The sequence below is a fragment of the Arachis hypogaea genome, chromosome 7, assembly GCF_003086295.3.
Source record: "Arachis hypogaea cultivar Tifrunner chromosome 7, arahy.Tifrunner.gnm2.J5K5, whole genome shotgun sequence".
Lineage (NCBI taxonomy): Eukaryota > Viridiplantae > Streptophyta > Magnoliopsida > Fabales > Fabaceae > Arachis > Arachis hypogaea.
Window position 1 is genome coordinate 81426294 of NC_092042.1, and position 16574 is coordinate 81442867.

The 16574-nt window shown below is 35.1% G+C and overlaps 2 protein-coding genes across 10 annotated transcripts; one reads left to right on the top strand and one right to left on the bottom strand.

Annotated features, from left to right (window-relative positions):
• Positions 1-14: 14 nt before the first annotated feature.
• Positions 15-7642, bottom strand: LOC112703773 (topless-related protein 1). 8 transcript variants are annotated; one of them, XM_072200010.1, is made up of 27 exons: positions 7372-7638; positions 6983-7208; positions 6755-6892; positions 6464-6643; positions 6268-6381; positions 6027-6185; positions 5538-5715; positions 5296-5440; positions 5070-5179; positions 4792-4957; positions 4564-4673; positions 4399-4468; positions 4223-4296; positions 4022-4117; positions 3844-3939; positions 3617-3744; positions 3270-3504; positions 3025-3186; positions 2860-2946; positions 2494-2640; positions 2101-2211; positions 1828-2007; positions 1614-1742; positions 1436-1531; positions 1075-1263; positions 822-988; positions 15-495 (listed from the first exon to the last, which is right to left on the bottom strand). In XM_072200010.1, the coding sequence occupies exons 3-27, from the start codon at positions 6832-6834 to the stop codon at positions 288-290; spliced, it is 3417 nt and encodes a 1138-aa protein (XP_072056111.1). In that variant the 5' UTR covers positions 6835-6892; positions 6983-7208; positions 7372-7638; the 3' UTR covers positions 15-287. The 8 variants fall into 8 exon arrangements, with proteins under 8 accessions (XP_072056111.1, XP_072056108.1, XP_025611153.1 ...); XM_072200007.1 differs by having other exon boundaries at positions 15-498; XM_025755368.3 differs by lacking the exon at positions 6983-7208 and having other exon boundaries at positions 7372-7642.
• A 6509-nt stretch (positions 7643-14151) lies between these two features.
• Positions 14152-16457, top strand: LOC112703787 (amino acid transporter AVT6E-like). 2 transcript variants are annotated; one of them, XM_025755385.3, is made up of 2 exons: positions 14173-14383; positions 14544-16457. In XM_025755385.3, the coding sequence occupies exon 2, from the start codon at positions 14776-14778 to the stop codon at positions 15964-15966; it is 1191 nt and encodes a 396-aa protein (XP_025611170.1). In that variant the 5' UTR covers positions 14173-14383; positions 14544-14775; the 3' UTR covers positions 15967-16457. The 2 variants fall into 2 exon arrangements, with proteins under 2 accessions (XP_025611169.1, XP_025611170.1); XM_025755384.3 differs by having other exon boundaries at positions 14152-16457.
• Positions 16458-16574: the final 117 nt, after the last annotated feature.

Below are 16574 nucleotides of genomic sequence, written 5' to 3' on the forward strand. Positions count from 1 at the left end.
AGATAAAGATAAGATTGGCCAAGTTAGAAAGCGACGGTAGTTTATACTTAACATGACTACACAAAAGAACAAGTTAGGATGGAGATGGACCAACCAATGTTACTTGGCGGAAGTACTCAACATATCCTACATCTATAAATATCATCATTTAACTTAAAGAAAAGAAAAGAATTTGAGACGTATTGGCAATTGCATTTAAATACAGCACATAAACTAGTGGGTTGCTTCTTGAAAGGGCCAGCAAGCCAAGTATGTAAAAGAAACTTGTCTTTGGCTGTTACTTTGGATCATCTCTGGGCAGCTTCTTCTGAAGAAGCACCAACTGAGACAGCTGCTGCATTGCTTGCTGACCCATTCTCAATGGGTGGAGGCACGCCCCATTTTCCTTCAGACTCAAGGGGCTCAAACACATGCACTCCACCGTCCGAAAGTCCAACTGCAAATTGATTTGGTTCTTGTGGATGTGCAGCGATTACAAGCGGTTGTACGTTAGAACTGCTGGCACAGACAACAATAGTAAAATGTTACCGACCTCAATCAGATCGTCTTTATAGCATAAAACAGAATAGCTGAAAAGAGGTAACAGATGATACAGGTTGAAATACAACTACTGTGGACTTTGAAGGACTTCAAAGCAGAGTATCAAGCTGCTTGCTTCCAATAGAGAATGAATAACGATTATAAATTAAGCAATTCTACATGAAATTTGTACCTATAAAATGTTCTGTATTTGCAAAATTATAACTGAGAAACAAATTAATAATGCAAGGAAAGAAACGTCTTGCAAACTTAGATACAACATCCATCAAACAAGGCATTACCTGACACCTGCAGAAAGATATGCAGAAGGATTGACTCGACAGCGTAATCTGAGGTTTGAAGCACTAAACACACAGACTGTTGCATCTAAGAAGCTGGCGTATATGAGCTGACTATCGCATGAGAAAGTTGCATGCGATATAGGTGCAGCAGAACTTTGTGGAAACCACTGCAAATTTAGCATGATTTATCAGATAAAAGACCAAATAAATAAAATATGTGCAGTAAATATAAAACTCAGCTAAATGAATTTGCCTGCTTTAGACATTCTAGTTTCGTTGCTTCATAAATTGCAAGCTGCGTTTCATGTACAACCAAGAAGCGTATCTGATCCTGATGAAACTGTACACGTGTATCTGCCTGCACTGGTTGAGTCCTTCCAGCAGGAAGTTGCAAGAATCTAGTCTTCTGTTTCTCCCATCCATCAGTATTCCACACACAAATCTGCACATTAGATGAATAAATTCCCGTATGACAACTAATGACAATTGCATTGCCAACATCAAGCTCAAAGTAGGCCATTAATTGATGAGAACTATTTGGATCTCCAAAACTAGTTCCTTTAATGCAACTTAATCATCAAACAGATTCTGGAGGCAAATCTAACGACTATTACCTGAGCATCTGCCCCAGAAGAAACTAGGACATTCAATACATGAGAGAAAGCAAGACCTGTGATTCTTTTAGTGTGGCCTTTGAGTTTACTTTTAACCTGCAAATAAGAAAGCTATGCATAAACACCAAATTACACAAATCATAAGTTGGCAGAAACAGTTTATGAACAGCAATCATACCTCATCTACACGGACATTATATATCTGAATTGAAGAATCATCCATGCCTATAGCAATGATATTGTTATCCTGAGGATGGAAAGCAAGAAAGGTTGCAGCAGGTGGTGGAGGCATGAAAGTAGTCATTGTCTGCACTTGGGGCAAGATTGAAATTGGTCAGTTACAAGCCAAATACAGTCTTGAATAATGATGATGACTAGGACTTATAGCTCACCTTAAAAGTCATCATATTGAACAGAGAAATCTTCCCCCCTGATGCTGACATTACATAAGAATCATTTTTAGAAAGAGCAAAGCAAGGAACAGCATCCTCAGTATTGCTATCACCAATGTCATTTGTCATCAGGATGCCACTTGAAGGTTGCCATAGCTGAGGTGGCACACTGGCAGTGGCCTACACAAAGAAATGTAAACATCATGTATTCATTCCCAAGTCCCCAAATCACAAGTAATCAGTTGGCATAAGTAACTTCACATATTATCACACCTTGCCAGAAGAATTACGGTCACTTCGCGGCCACTTCCAAAGCAGATGAATGGCATTTGAAGCTAATGCCAGAATAGCATTGCCTGAATTAGTGTATATCAACCTTGATATCTGTCATAATAGGGATAGAGATTATCAGATTACTTAGTTTGAAGAGGGTAAAGGGGGTTAGAAGAAGGAAACTAGAGGGAGGGCTTAACATTATCCACCAAAGGTAGCACTTATCCAGGAAATTGCAGGTGAGGTTTATTTTACTTTTAATTTTCCTTTCTTCTCTTCATACTAAAATTTCTTTTATAAGAAAGAGAAAGATATCCAGGTATTAAAATGATTTATAAAACAACTAAGTTTCACTAAACTTTCAATATTGTATGCCTAAGGTAAACAACATACCTTAGTTACTCGTACATTCTCAGGTAGCTTTAAGGATCTACATTGAGATGGTTCACTGATTTCAGTAAGCTTCCATATTTTTGACTTATCATTGGATTCTTCACTTATTCTAGGTTTAACATCTCCCAAGTTTCGGGCATCTCCATTCTGATGAGTTGAAATCCACAGGTACTTAAATTAATACTAACACCAAAACACTTGCAATGATAATAAATACATCATAAGAACTACAGTAAAATGCCACTCCCCTTTTGAAGGGAAGGGGGCAGAAGAAAGTATACACACTGGTACAAATAAGAATTGTATATTCATCTACAAAAATATAAATAAATAAATTTCAAAAGAGGAGCTGCAAGAAAAACAGACCATTCCAGCCATAGCTACCACAGATGGGACCCTTTCTGAAAGTGCAGCACTACTGGCAGCAGCTGCGGAAATTGGATTTATTGTAGGCTGCCACAACCACAAAATTCATGTTAGCCTATATCTTATTAATGACAACCAATTGAAGTATAATGACTACAAGTCTACCTTTGCCATGGCTTCTGACGTTCTTGATGCATCATACATAGAATTCTCTAATGAACGCAACAAGCGCATACCATCTGCATTGGCTAAGATTTTAATTCCATTTTCATTTGCCGAGACAGCTAAAAGAGCTCCATCCTTGTTGAAACGAATCCGTGGACTTGCCTAGAATTCAGATAAGGTTATAATTAGCAACTAGTGTTTGCAGAGACCAGCTCTGCAATTTGAAATAAAATAATGAAACTTACAGGGAGACCCCCATCAGCATCAACTTGTGTCAAAAGCTGAATATTGTCCATATCCCAGAACTTAATGGAGAAATCATCACCCGCAGCCAAAAATCGATTTTTGGTTGTATCAAATTGTACAACACCCAAAGATCGTTTGCGAAATCCTTGATAGGTCCTTTTAACAGCTCCCTCGCTTTCATTCCACTCAACAATAGACGATTCCCCATCCTTGCTTGTCCCACATGAAAAGAGCCTATAGTATATATTCAGAGCAGAAACAATGAATGTAAAAAACACGTACTATAATTTTCAACCATATAAAAAGATTGAGATCAACATAAGAATCCAAGGTTGAGAATATGGACCTTGTACCATCAGCGCTATAGGCCATGGTGGTGCACCAACGACCAGGAGCATCATAATCAACACGAGATCCCAAATTGTCATACAACCATGCTTTTATCTTTCCATCTAATGCTGTTGAAAAGATGAACTACAACATAAAAACCGAGTTAGTCTGCAAATGGAGCTAGAGGAATCGCACAAACAGACTCGAGTGAATTTCCCCAAACATATGAATCTAGACTTCTACCTGAATGTTTTCTTTATAATGTGGGCAGACAGAATAAACTGGAGCCTCGTGACCTTCAAAGGTATACTGCTTTGCACCCGTAGCAGCATCCCACACCTAAAGTTAAATAACTTAGTTAGCAAAATATGTTGTCATCTCCACTTCAGAAAACCAAGTCCATGCTTTGACAAAAACCAACCTTAATGGTCTTATCATCACCACAAGTTATCACACATAGTTGTTTATTTGGATGGGAAAATGCTAAGTCATTTACTCCACCAACATGAGCATCAATCTACAAAAGGGATTCAAAAGTAAGCATTACAAATGGTTATAAGTAAAATCTAATGTAAGAAGATAGAATTCTCCAATGTGTATGCATGCAAATGTTTGTGTCTACCTCCAGGTGCTGCCGTACTTCATCGCCACCATGATAAGAGTATATCTGAACAATGTGCCTTGAGTAAGCAACTCCTGTTTGTTGAACAAAGTCATATTAATGATTGGTTGCGCTGACTTCAGAAAGTATACATTAGAGAATATCTTAAACAAATAATTTAAAAACTTTCAACTTACCGAATAAAGCACCATCTGGACTCCAAATCACACGGTTGACAGAAACACCTGGATCTTTGACAAGAGCAGCCTGAATTGAACATATATAGCTTTATTTCAGTAACTATAAGTTACAAGTAGCCGGGCTTGGTATAAAAATTCATGTATAAAGGAGAAAAGGGGAACCTGAAAAGGCATTGAACAAGCACTAAGATCCCAAACTTTGAAATTCCTCAAGACCAACCGCTCCCTAGAACCCACTTCCCACAAAGCAATGTCCCCAACATTTGTACCAACTGACACATTGCATGAAAAGAAGGAAGAACTTATGTTTATCTGAGAACAATAACATCAAATACACACAATTAACTCAAGTGAAAAACACTATTGAAAGGTCTTAGAAAGGCAGCAGACCAAGAAGTATAGTCTGTTGAACTGGATGGAAGTCCATGCTCATAGGAGATGAACCCTGGTTCAGAGTCCGCATAACAGTCTTTGGCAAGTCATCTGGTGCATTAAAAGCCTGTCCATGACCATGACCTGGGAACGTGGCTGACAACACATTGACAGGAAGATTTACCTGCACAACATGATGAAAAGTTGATGCCAGAAATGTGAGTTGTAAAAATTTGTATAGATAAGAATTATAAGACCACTAGTGATTTTTTTTTCCCTAAGTGGTATCAGATTACCTCATCCGACATTCCCATTGGTCTTGTTCTCTTAGAGACATGATCTGAATCTCCAGATGGGTAGTCAACAGAAGGATTAGTTGGAGGGGTCCTAGGGTGCTTCAAAGCAGCTTAAACAAGACAATGAAACTTGTTAGAAGTAAGAGATTGAATTTAGAACCATAGCCAATTAGATGTTAAAACCACTACAAACTCGAGAATAACAGGCCGCAAGAAAATGTATTACCAGGGATTGATGGTGCACCAAGACCTGTAGCAGTACCAAGACCTATAGTGGCTCCTCCAGAAACTGCAGCATGTGCTACAGTGGTAGGATTCGACATCCAACCAGCCAGGGGTGTTGGCACAGGTGCTGGAGTAGGTTGAAAAGGCTATACACATTAACCACAGAATAGTCCAGCACCAAAATAAGAACCAAAAGATAACAATATGTAATGCCTACGAAACCAAATCAGTAAAGTAGCCCACCCCATGTGCACCAAGAGGAGGAAACCCTCCAGCCTTCGGCAAGGATCCTAGTAGTGGATTATTAGCAGGAGATGGAGCTCTTGCACCGTTGGGTTGTCCACATGAGTGATCCACAAAAAGTGTTTTTATATCTGGATTTGGACGTGGAGTCTTACAAAGTTGATGCTGCCAATTCAAGCTGTGATTTTATTTTTGAAATAAGAAAACAGAAAACATAACCAGTTATCCATTAATACAAAACAACATAACCAAATCGGCTGTATATAGAAACTCTTCGGAGCCAAAGCATATGAGGTAGCTTCACTTCAAAAGAATGATTTATCATTTAATAGCAAAGAAAAATACAATGATGCATGCATAAGCCAAGGAAAAAGAAATATGATATATGAATATGGGACATCAGCTCCATGAACTCTAAGGTTAACTCACTGCTCTAGTTCTTATTCAACATTGATAGACAAACCAGTACATTGGACTTCGGATAATTACCTTTGATTGATGAGAGTACGTAACCTTGAGTTTTTAAGGTTGGGAAATTGCAACTTGTCACGGAATAAAGGATTTGCTTCGATTAGTTTTTTTAGCTCAACCAACATGATTGCTCTTGCAGACTTCGTATCGCCATATTTAGACAATTGTTCATTTTCCCTATGATACCATAAAGTCAATGTCTGCATCATCTTACAGAGGTTTAACCCCGAAAACCAGAGCTAAAAATATATATTCTTACCTGAAATTCTCCAATGTCAAAAGCTGTGTGATTTCCTTAAAAAGTTCTTCATTAAATGTTGCAAAGACCTTCAAATCCTTCACCAATATCTCTACAGCCTTGGACCGATCATGCCTAACAGAACATAAAACAGCTCAAGTTACATACACATTCTATTGTGTCAACAGAATGCAAATGTGAACTTTAGTGAACTTACTTATCCAATGCCTCCAGGTACTTCTGCTTCCTTATCTCGAAAAATATCTTCATAGAGTACCTATTATCATCTACTTTAGTGAAACCAGAGAGATACCTCTCAACCTCATCCCAATTGCCATTGTGCACTTCATCCTCAAAATACTTCATGTTAAAGAAAAACCCAGACTCCTGTTCAAGCCTTTTTTTCCCATAAAAACAAAAAGATTAATCAATTAATGTGAAAAAATAAACAAATTGCACATAACCGAAAACAACAACAAATAAGAAACTATAATGCAAGAAAACCCACTTATGAACAGTCTCTTTGAACTTTTCCTCGTCCAGAAACTGCAAGATCAGGAACACCAACTCCCTACTGAGGGACGACATCGTAACCGCCACGTCCTTCGATTAGATATGCACCCAAATGAGCAACTCTAAACTAGATCTGCCACAAAAATCCCATTTTTATCTCAAAATATTGTAAAATAAGAACAGATAATAATTTACAAAGAAAAAGCTTAGAGAAATTCCATACCTACCAGCTACAAACAGTCTAAAAAAAGTGTATAAAAAATAAACTAAAATCCAGACCGAGAATGAAATCATTCAAGTAGCAACAGAAAAGCATTTATGGAGTAAAAGCAGGAAGATAGTGTAAATCAGGTTTTGGGGGAGAAAATGAAAGAGAAAACAATTTGACTCTTGGATCAAAGGGAGACAAGGAAAGCAGCTTTAATCTCACAGGGGAATCCAAGATGCAGCTGATAAAAGTGTTCAAAAAGGAAAAACAAAACAAGCCAACAAAAAAATAAAAAGTCGAAATTAAAATACTACGTCGGGAAAAAGCTACAAAGACTTTAAAGTTTAAAGCAACAGATTCGGAAACTGAAAGAGAGAGAGAGAGAAAGTTTGAGAAGCTCTCACCTTCGTGCAGAGCTCCACACATGGGAAGAAAGGGACCCCGAATATGGAACCCAACAAAGGCACCACCAACACCAACACACACCAGAACTCAAACCCCAAACCCCCAAACCTTTCTCTCTCTTCGCTTCTATTTGGACTTTTCTCTCTCTTGGAACTAATGGCCTATTATATACTCACTCTCTCGCTTCACACACGCCACTTTCTCTCTCTACAGATATATTCATATTTATTTATTTATGTTTATGCTTATATATTTATAAATAGGACACTTGAACTTGCAGAAATAGAAGTATTTTATATGCGAGGCGACAGGGAAGGGAGATGATAAGCACACTCGACTATCAATGATACGCTATTGTATAGATGATAAGCTGTGAGATAGGGAACATCGCTTATTTCATAAGTGCAGTTAAACAGGGGCCCACTAAACCGGCTAGGAATCTCGAGCTGACAGCTGTCCTTCAGCTCGTAGTAAGATCAGAAGGAGGGCTGTGATTGTGTAGTTCACCACGGCTCGGTGGTCGTGTAGCGATGGCTGTTGGATTTAGATCGATGATATCCGAGGGGTGAGGAGAAAGGAATAGCGTGGGGCGGAGAAGCAGAGGATAAGAGCTAGGAAAGCGATATTTACTGGGTTAAGATCCCCGGAGTAACGACAAAGTTTGTGAGACGGGTCCCCGGAAGAGTTTGGTGTCGAAGTTGGGAGAATATTACAGGTGAATGCCATTGCGAATTTGCCATGAAGAGAAGAGTCAGAAGAGGAGAGGAGAACTTATTGTATCACGTGATAGAGTTGGTGATTGTGATACGATATAATAACGAGATGAGATGAAGGGTGGGGCCAAATGGTGATTTAATAATGCAAGTGGAGTGAATTAAATGTGTGTTCAGAGGGTTGTGTAGGCTATTGGGCCTGTCAGGTGTGTACGTCTGCATCTTCTTCTCCAACGTAGCCATCAAATGCGTGCAACCAGATTCTCTCTTATAGCTTTTAGTAACTTTCTGTAAATTAATAATATTATTATTGTCCAGTTCAAATTATCACTTATAAAAAGTTCCATAATTCAAACTTCAATGAAATGGTGTACATTGTTACCTATTTCTAATAATATTTGGATGTGATAATTATAACTTAGAAGGATGAGTTAGGATTTTATTTTTTATTTTTTTTTATGTGTTTATTTTAAACCAATAAGATGGGATATGATAATCTTTATGTTATCACCATTACTATTACATTATTAGATGGTAATTGAATAATTGAGTAAATAAAATAGGAGTTTTTTTTTTATTTTTCAAGTAACATGATTCTAAGTTAAAATAGTTGCAGCCACTAGACAATATACAAATATACAGGTTGGCTGACGCACTTAAACGTTATGTGATATGTTTGTTTCTAACACTTTATTGGTGTATGAATTGGAATCTTTCTTTGGCAAAAATGCAGAGATCCACGAAAAGGACGTCTTCTCGCATCTTTTTATATTGAAAAATGGATCCATTTAATTTTTATCAATATTAACATTTCAATTTAATTAGACTATAAACACCCAATTTCATAGTTGTATGTGTGTGTGTGAGTATGACCCGCCACATTTGACCTGTGTAGTACTGTAGTGTACACTGTACAGTACATCACATTATTATTATTATTATTATTATTATTATTATTATTATTATTATTATTATTATTATCAAGCATTTTTTTAAGTTAAACTTTTTTCATAGAAAAAAATGTCTTTTCTTTTTATAGTCTTCTCTTTAAGGTTTTCTACTAAAAGAATTGTCACCGCCTCAATCTTACAACGTGATGGCGCTTCTCTTTTCTCCTTTTTACCCAATCTCTTCTCTTATCATTTTTTCTTTGTTGCCTCCACATTTTTTCTGTTTTCTATTTTATTAGTCTTTTTAATATTCTTTATGTATATTTTTTTTATTATCCTTTTTTTTTCATCTTTTTTTTTTCTATTTTAACCTTATTAGTTTCTTTTTTTTCTTTCTTATTTTCGCTGTCCCTCCTTTTTCTTCTCCCTTTCTCCCTTTTTCTGGTTTCTTTGTTTTTAGTCATAGATTTAGATTTAACCACCTGAAATTCAAATCTGGATCTCAAATAATTTTTTTGGGGTTATTCTCTTCTTTTATAGTGTATTAATCTTTTTTTATAAATGTTTTAGATGTATTGTTACAAGTTTAGGACGAAAATACAACGATAGAATAAAATTTCTTTCCCATGAAAATATTTTCAAAAAGCATTCACATCTATTCAAAGAGTCTCTAATTTAGTCACAAAAAAAGTCTCTAATTTATTTTATTTTTATCTTATAAGATTCTTTGTAACTAAATATTATGTCTTCTCTTAGTTCATAGTTTAGCATAAATATTATCTAATTTCTTTTCTAGCATTAAATCTACTGTATTTTCTACAATTTACATTGTAAATTCGTTTGGCTATTCCTTGAATACAAATATTTTTTTTAACAAAAATATCAAGCAATTTTGATATGATTATACCTTAAATTTCTCCTTTTTTTTAGATCGTTGTTACAGAACTCAACCTAAGTTAGAAAGAGAAGATTTAATTTATGAATTATCTTCTTCGACAATACCATCAAAGATAAATCCAAGTTAAACAAAATACACATCACACTAAAAATGTCTAAAAATAAAAAATTAAAATATAATAAACCTTCAAACAAACAAATAATGAGTAATTATATGATAAAACACGAATAAATTTCTTTATGTCTATTGTTGAGCACTCCAAATGTTATGTTTACTTTCTCTTGATTTTCTCCCAAATAATTTTACCATACTAACCAGTCATATCATTCTAATTTTGCCCTACTCATTTTATTCATCCCACCTTTATTATCATACACTTATATTTATGTGATCTACTTCACTCAATAGTTATTATTTGTCACAGTCACACTCTCCCATTCCTTTTTTAAAATTTCCGTGTTCTTATACTTTATCCTAATATTTTGTACCAAATATTTTATTTTATGAGCTTTATTTCTTAAGTTACATTCTTTCTATTTAGCCACTTTATTATACTTTTATTGTCGATAAAAATCACAATATCTTTTTCTTTGACCTATAATTCCTCCGTAAAAATTGAAGCACTAATTCCATACTTATAATAATAGTTTTACCATCAAATTTTTTAATAATATTCTCTCTCATAAAAATACTTTATCATACCATATAAATCTTTAAAATAACCACCAACAACAAAATTATTACACGTAGGAATATACATTTTACATATTCAATATCACACTCCATTAATTTTCTCCATCCTTGTTAACTTAAATTCATCATATTTTTTCCTTTTATTATACTCTATTGATGTACAAGTGTATTAACATATTGCCAACTGTTATTAATATCAGATACTTTATTTTTAAAATTTTTTATATTTCAGATAATCTAAATAATAGCAAAGAATAATCTATATTACTTGTTTTTATATAACCCTTAACATCTTATTGCATTCAATTTTTAAATTAAATTTTAATATTATTGGCTCTTATCTATTTTACACATCCTTTATTTAAGGTTATCTACTATAATTTACTAAAAAAGAAACAATACAAGAGAAGAGAATTTATCATTTTTTTTCTGATTCATAAAATACACAAAATTTATTGATTTATTATGCATCTTCTTTGTAATTTATCTTTGTATTTTACATATCCTCCTTTCTTCTTGTATTGTTTTCGTTTATACTCATGTTAATTAGACGACAAATAAATGTCACCATCACCTTTGCCCTTTTAAAAATAAAACTATTGTATCTAAATTGGTGTTAGAAATTAGAACTACAAACTTTTGAATAAATATAGTGATGAGTAGATATTTTTAGTATATTTAATTAATATGCATTTCAAAAATATTTATAATTATTTTTATTTTGATAATTATAATTTTTTCTATTAATAGATAATTATTCACTTTTAATTTCATGGGTTTTTATATATAATTTAGTGTTTTTGTTCTTTACTGTGGATATATATAATATTTTATTATCTAGTTAATAAATATATCTATACACACCCCTAATGTGAGAAATAGGAACTTACACGGTTCAATCTGTGACCCAAGATCCATGGGAGCCCGAAATATTTTGGTAGATTTTGGTCTAGTTCTAAAATGATCAAGATCAAGATCAGATCTAGTAATTGAGGGAGTGAATCTTTTTCGATAAAAAAGAAATTAAATGGTGTTCAGTATTTAGTTTTATTTATTTATTTTTTTAATTTTTTTTGTTTCATTTATAAAATTAAAAATAAATATTATATTTTATTTTTTTAAATGTTAAAAAGATAAAGAGAATCCATTTTCAGTAATTGGTAAACAAAATCCGAGAAAATCACTCAACTGAATTCGGACTAAAACTCGGGTCACCTTCGTCTGCCTGCCTGATGAGAGAGTGCCTAAACAAAACATAACTTACATACTGCACTCACAGACTCAGTCTCAATTAGGTAGACCTCTCACTCACAGTTCTCTCTTACTTTTCAATCTGTATGTTCTTCATGCTTAATCCTCTCCCAAACACTCACACCATCACCAGTCTCACTCAATCTTCTTATCTGCATCGGCGCCACTCTGCTCGCCGAAGGCTTTTTCTTGCGCTGCTTTGCTGCTCAACGTGCAAAGTGCGAACCTCTCCGTGCTGTTCCTGCAAAGTGCGAAGCTCAGTGACGCCGCCATACCAGCAGCTGCGAAAGTAGGTTGGGCTTCTCTTCTGCTTCACCTTGCCATTGTCTTGTCATCACTTGTTTTATTTTTGCTGTATTGCTATTTATAAAGCCTATTTCGTTCTAGATTTGTTCTTAGATGTGGCTTTCCTCCATCCCCTTCTTTTTACCAAATTTGTTCTTATATATATAATGAGAAGAATTTCAAATGTACTAAATATACTGGAATTTAAATAATTTTAATAGTTAATTTTGATATAAAAATATATAATAATTAAAATTAACCGCTAATATTTTAGATATATTTCAAAACTTCCCCGTATGATTAACATTAATAAAGGTGTTCGCAGTACGGTTTGGATCGGTTTTGAGTCAAAAATAATACTAATTTTGTTTGTAGTGTGGTTTGAATTGGATGACTTTTTTAAAAAAAATCCGATCCGATTTCAAGTGGTTTGGATTGAATTGGATTTACGGTTTTGTAAACTAAAAAAATTAAATACATATAACAAGTCTTAACATCAAATTTTAAATAATCAACAATAACATAACAAATTTTAATAATATATTTAAAAGCCAACGATAACATAACAATAGAAATAAAATTATAGGTTAGTTAAAATAAATAAATAAATAACCATTTGAATATAAAATATTTATTAAATAATAATAATACTGAATAATATAAAAAATGTATAACAAATTGAACATGTTATGAGTATAATTGTAAATATAATAATAAAATAATAATATTATAGTACATTGTGCGGTTTGGATTGGATTGGATCGGTTACGAAAAATAGATCCGAAATCCGATCTGATCCAGCGGTTTGTAAAAAATAGAATCTAATCAAATCCAAATTAATACGGTTTTAATCAGTTTTCGATTTGAATTAGATTGGATGAGCAGTTTAATTTAAATCGGTTTGGATTTGAACACCCTAATTAATAATATTCATCTAGGAAACCTTGCACTCTGATTATATATTATTGAAAATAGCGCGATAAAAGGCGTTAAAGTGATAGTGAGTGGAGAAGGGGAAGCACGAAAAGTGAGACGAGACGAGACGAGACGAATGGGTGAGAAAACCGTCACCGACTGCAGTGTATTAGTTGTTTCTTTGTTCTTGTGTGGCGTACGCACAATGCTTTCTCAGCTGGCAGTCGCACATAAAGAAAGTGTACCACATTGTTCAATCAATTACTCTTCACCCTATCTTCTCTCTTTCAATAAAATATAAAATATAATAATTAAGCTCAACACACTATATTTTCTTCTATTCTCAATAGTCAATACATAAAAATAGGTTAACTTGTCATTTCTCTCTCTCTCTTTTTTTTTTCCTTTATCTTTCCAGAAAAGTAGTGTTAAACATTTTTTTTTTGGAAGTTTATCAATCACTACTCTGTTTACTTAAAGTTACTTTGTTTTCAAGTAAACAAATTAAACACAAGCTTATTCATGTCAAAATATCTAAGAATTTGAAAGAATAATTCTATATCCTATAAATACATCTCTAACATGGGAATAATTCATGTCTTCATTAGTGAGTCCTGTCTTATTTTTGTTTTTGGTTTCTTTAAGGAACCGAACTAAACAAAAGGGGTTTTTTAAAGAGCTAGATCGGCTGGTGATGAAATGTGACATATTTTTATTGGTAGGAATCAAAACCTCAGCTATATAATTTACGGCATGAGATATCACCATATCACACATCACGGTTTCTTAGTTATCTTAGTTACCTTTATTTATCCCAATGGCAATGATAGTATTATGTAGATTTGGAATGGATGGGCCTTGATGTGTCCATTTGTTGGTTATGTTTTGTGGACTTGAACTTGGACTTGGATAGGCTAATCGTTACAAAAAGAAAAAAATCCTCCGAAAAAACAAAAAAGACATGAACCAGGGACAGATGTTTAAATAGAATTTAGATCCGCAATGAATTAGTACTTGACCTGTGGGGTTAAGAGACAACGTAGAAAACCAAACAAAAAAAAAAAAAGACATGAGATATTTACTTTGGGAAAAATTAACTTTAAGGACCTCCAGTAAGAGGCTAAGAGTAATTATTAATGAATAGGGGGAAAAAAAGGGAAAAGGAAACGTAGGAAAAATAAGAAGAGCAGAGCCAATGACCTTTCTCTCCTTCAAAATTGGCGTGCCTCTGATTGTTTCCATAGCTCTGCAGAGACCGAGTCCGAGAGAGAAAATGAATGTTATTGAATCCCAATACATTATCCATTGACCCCGGGATCTAGGTTTACTCTGCAAAATTCCTGAATCACCTCCATCTCTAATATCTGTAAGTTTTCTCGTCTTTGATTCTTATTATTTCAATATTTTCCAGATTTCACTTCCCCTCCGCACAGATCTTCAGATCCTTCTTCCCTTGTCCGCAGCATTGTTGTTTTCATCTTCGATATCATGTCTAAGGATACTAATTATTCTTCGTTACCCGTTAGCTCATATCTAGAATTGCAACCTCAGAATGATTCCCCTCAATCCCTCCATAGGCTCTCTTTTGATGATGAAACCGAGTTTTTGGGGTCTAAGGTTGCAGTTCATGACCGCGACGCTGACGATGATTTCGAAATCGACATTGATAATTACCCGCTTGTTGTCATTGGCCATAACCATGGTTCCGGGGTGCCCGGAGCTGTGTTTAATTTGACTACCACCATTATAGGTGCAGGGATGATGGCCCTCCCTGCTACCATGAAGGTTCTTGGAGTGGTTTTGGGGATTGTGTTAATCATTCTTATAGGGATTTTATCGGAGATTAGTGTAGAATTGTTGATTAGATATTCGGTTTTGGTTAAAGCATCCACCTATGGGGAGGTTGTTCAACATGCTATGGGAAAAACTGCCAGGATTATGTCTGAGATCTGCATCATAGTCAACAATGGCGGTGTTCTGGTGGTTTACTTGATAATCATGGGGGATGTTATGTCTGGTTCTGTTCATCATATGGGGGTTTTTGACCAGCTAATGGGGAATGGTGTCTGGGATCAGAGAAAGCTTGTTATTCTTGTTGTCATGGTGGTTTTCCTTGCCCCACTTTGTTCCTTGGACAAGATCGATTCGTTGAGCATGACTTCGGCTGCCTCCGTGGCTCTTGCCGTCGTGTTTGTCGTAGTTACTTTTTCCGTGGCGTTCATTAAGCTTGTTGAAGGACGGATTGAGGCTCCACGGTTGGGTCCTGATCTGAGCTCAAAGACGGCCATCTTGGACTTGCTTGTGGTCATTCCAATCATGACCAATGCATTTGTCTGCCATTTTAACGTGCAGCCAATATACAATGAGCTCGCCGGGCGGTCTCCTCAGAAGATGAATCGAGTGGGAAGGATCACCTTAATACTGTGCGTCCTAGTTTATATCTCGACAGCAATGTCTGGTTTTCTACTATTTGGGAAAGACACAGAGTCTGACGTGTTGACTAATTTTGACGAGGATCTTGGAGTTCGTTATAGCGCAGCCTTAGACTACATAGTCAGGGTTGGCTACATTCTCCACTTGATACTTGTTTTTCCTGTCATTCATTTCTCTCTGAGGCAAACAGTGGATGCTTTGTTGTTTGAGGGATCACCTCCTCTATCAGAAAGCAGGAAGAGATCTTTGGGGCTGACGGCAGTTTTGTTGGTTCTCATATATATTGGATCTACCATGATTCCAAACATCTGGACAGCTTTTAAGTTCACGGGGGCAACGACGGCTCTTACATTGGGATTTATGTTTCCCGCTATTATTGTGTTGAGATTAGGCCATCAGGGGGGTTTGAGCCATGGAGAATGGATTCTATCATGGTTTATGCTGATACTTTCAGTGGTTGTTAGCGTAATTGGAGTCATTGGTAATGTGTATAGCATTCAGAGCAAGTCTGAGTGACATTTTTGGTTTTGTTGCTTTTCATAGGAATCAAATGGGAATTTGGAGTATAAGGCAGAGGGAGGTGATTTATTCATCTGATCTGCTACGTATGTGAAACGAAAAGAGAAGGCAGAGTAGGTAGGATCCTTCTATACGGTGAGAAAGGCATACATTTTTGTTCCCTTTTAGACCCTGGGCTTTGCTAATTTGGACTATGTGATGCACATATGCCTCTAAAGGCCTTTACCTTTGAGGAATGATGACTGATTCATTCATATTGGGAGGATTATTTTCTGGCGGATTAGTTTGCCATGGATATGGCTATGTATACAGTTCTTTGGCTCTTTCTGCTGCTTCTTCTTTTTTATTTTTATATATTTTTTAATTTTTAATTATGCCATTGGTTTTACGGAAGAACAGTGCTGTAACAGTTAATAATAGATTGGTATACTTTCATGATCTGTTATCATATTTAAGCAGAAAATGTATGCTGCCAATGGTTTCATTTACCAATTTTCTCTACTAACTCTTACAACTACGTTAAACATTTGAACCTAATTTGATCTCTGTTCACTGATGAACTTCAAGTCTTCAATGGTTCAGAAACTTATTCTTGGCAACAGTTT

Coding starts and splice junctions, on each gene's coding strand:
- LOC112703773 (XM_025755366.3), bottom strand. CDS start 6,834: ATGTCGTCCCTCAGTAGGGAGTTGGTGTTCCTGATCTTGCAGTTTCTG. Junction 5,716..6,026: donor CGTACTCTCATCAATCAAAG/GTAATTATCCGA, acceptor ATAAAATCACAG/CTTGAATTGGCAGCATCAAC. Junction 4,118..4,222: donor AAGTACGGCAGCACCTGGAG/GTAGACACAAAC, acceptor TCCCTTTTGTAG/ATTGATGCTCATGTTGGTGG.
- LOC112703787 (XM_025755384.3), top strand. CDS start 14,506: ATGTCTAAGGATACTAATTATTCTTCGTTACCCGTTAGCTCATATCTA.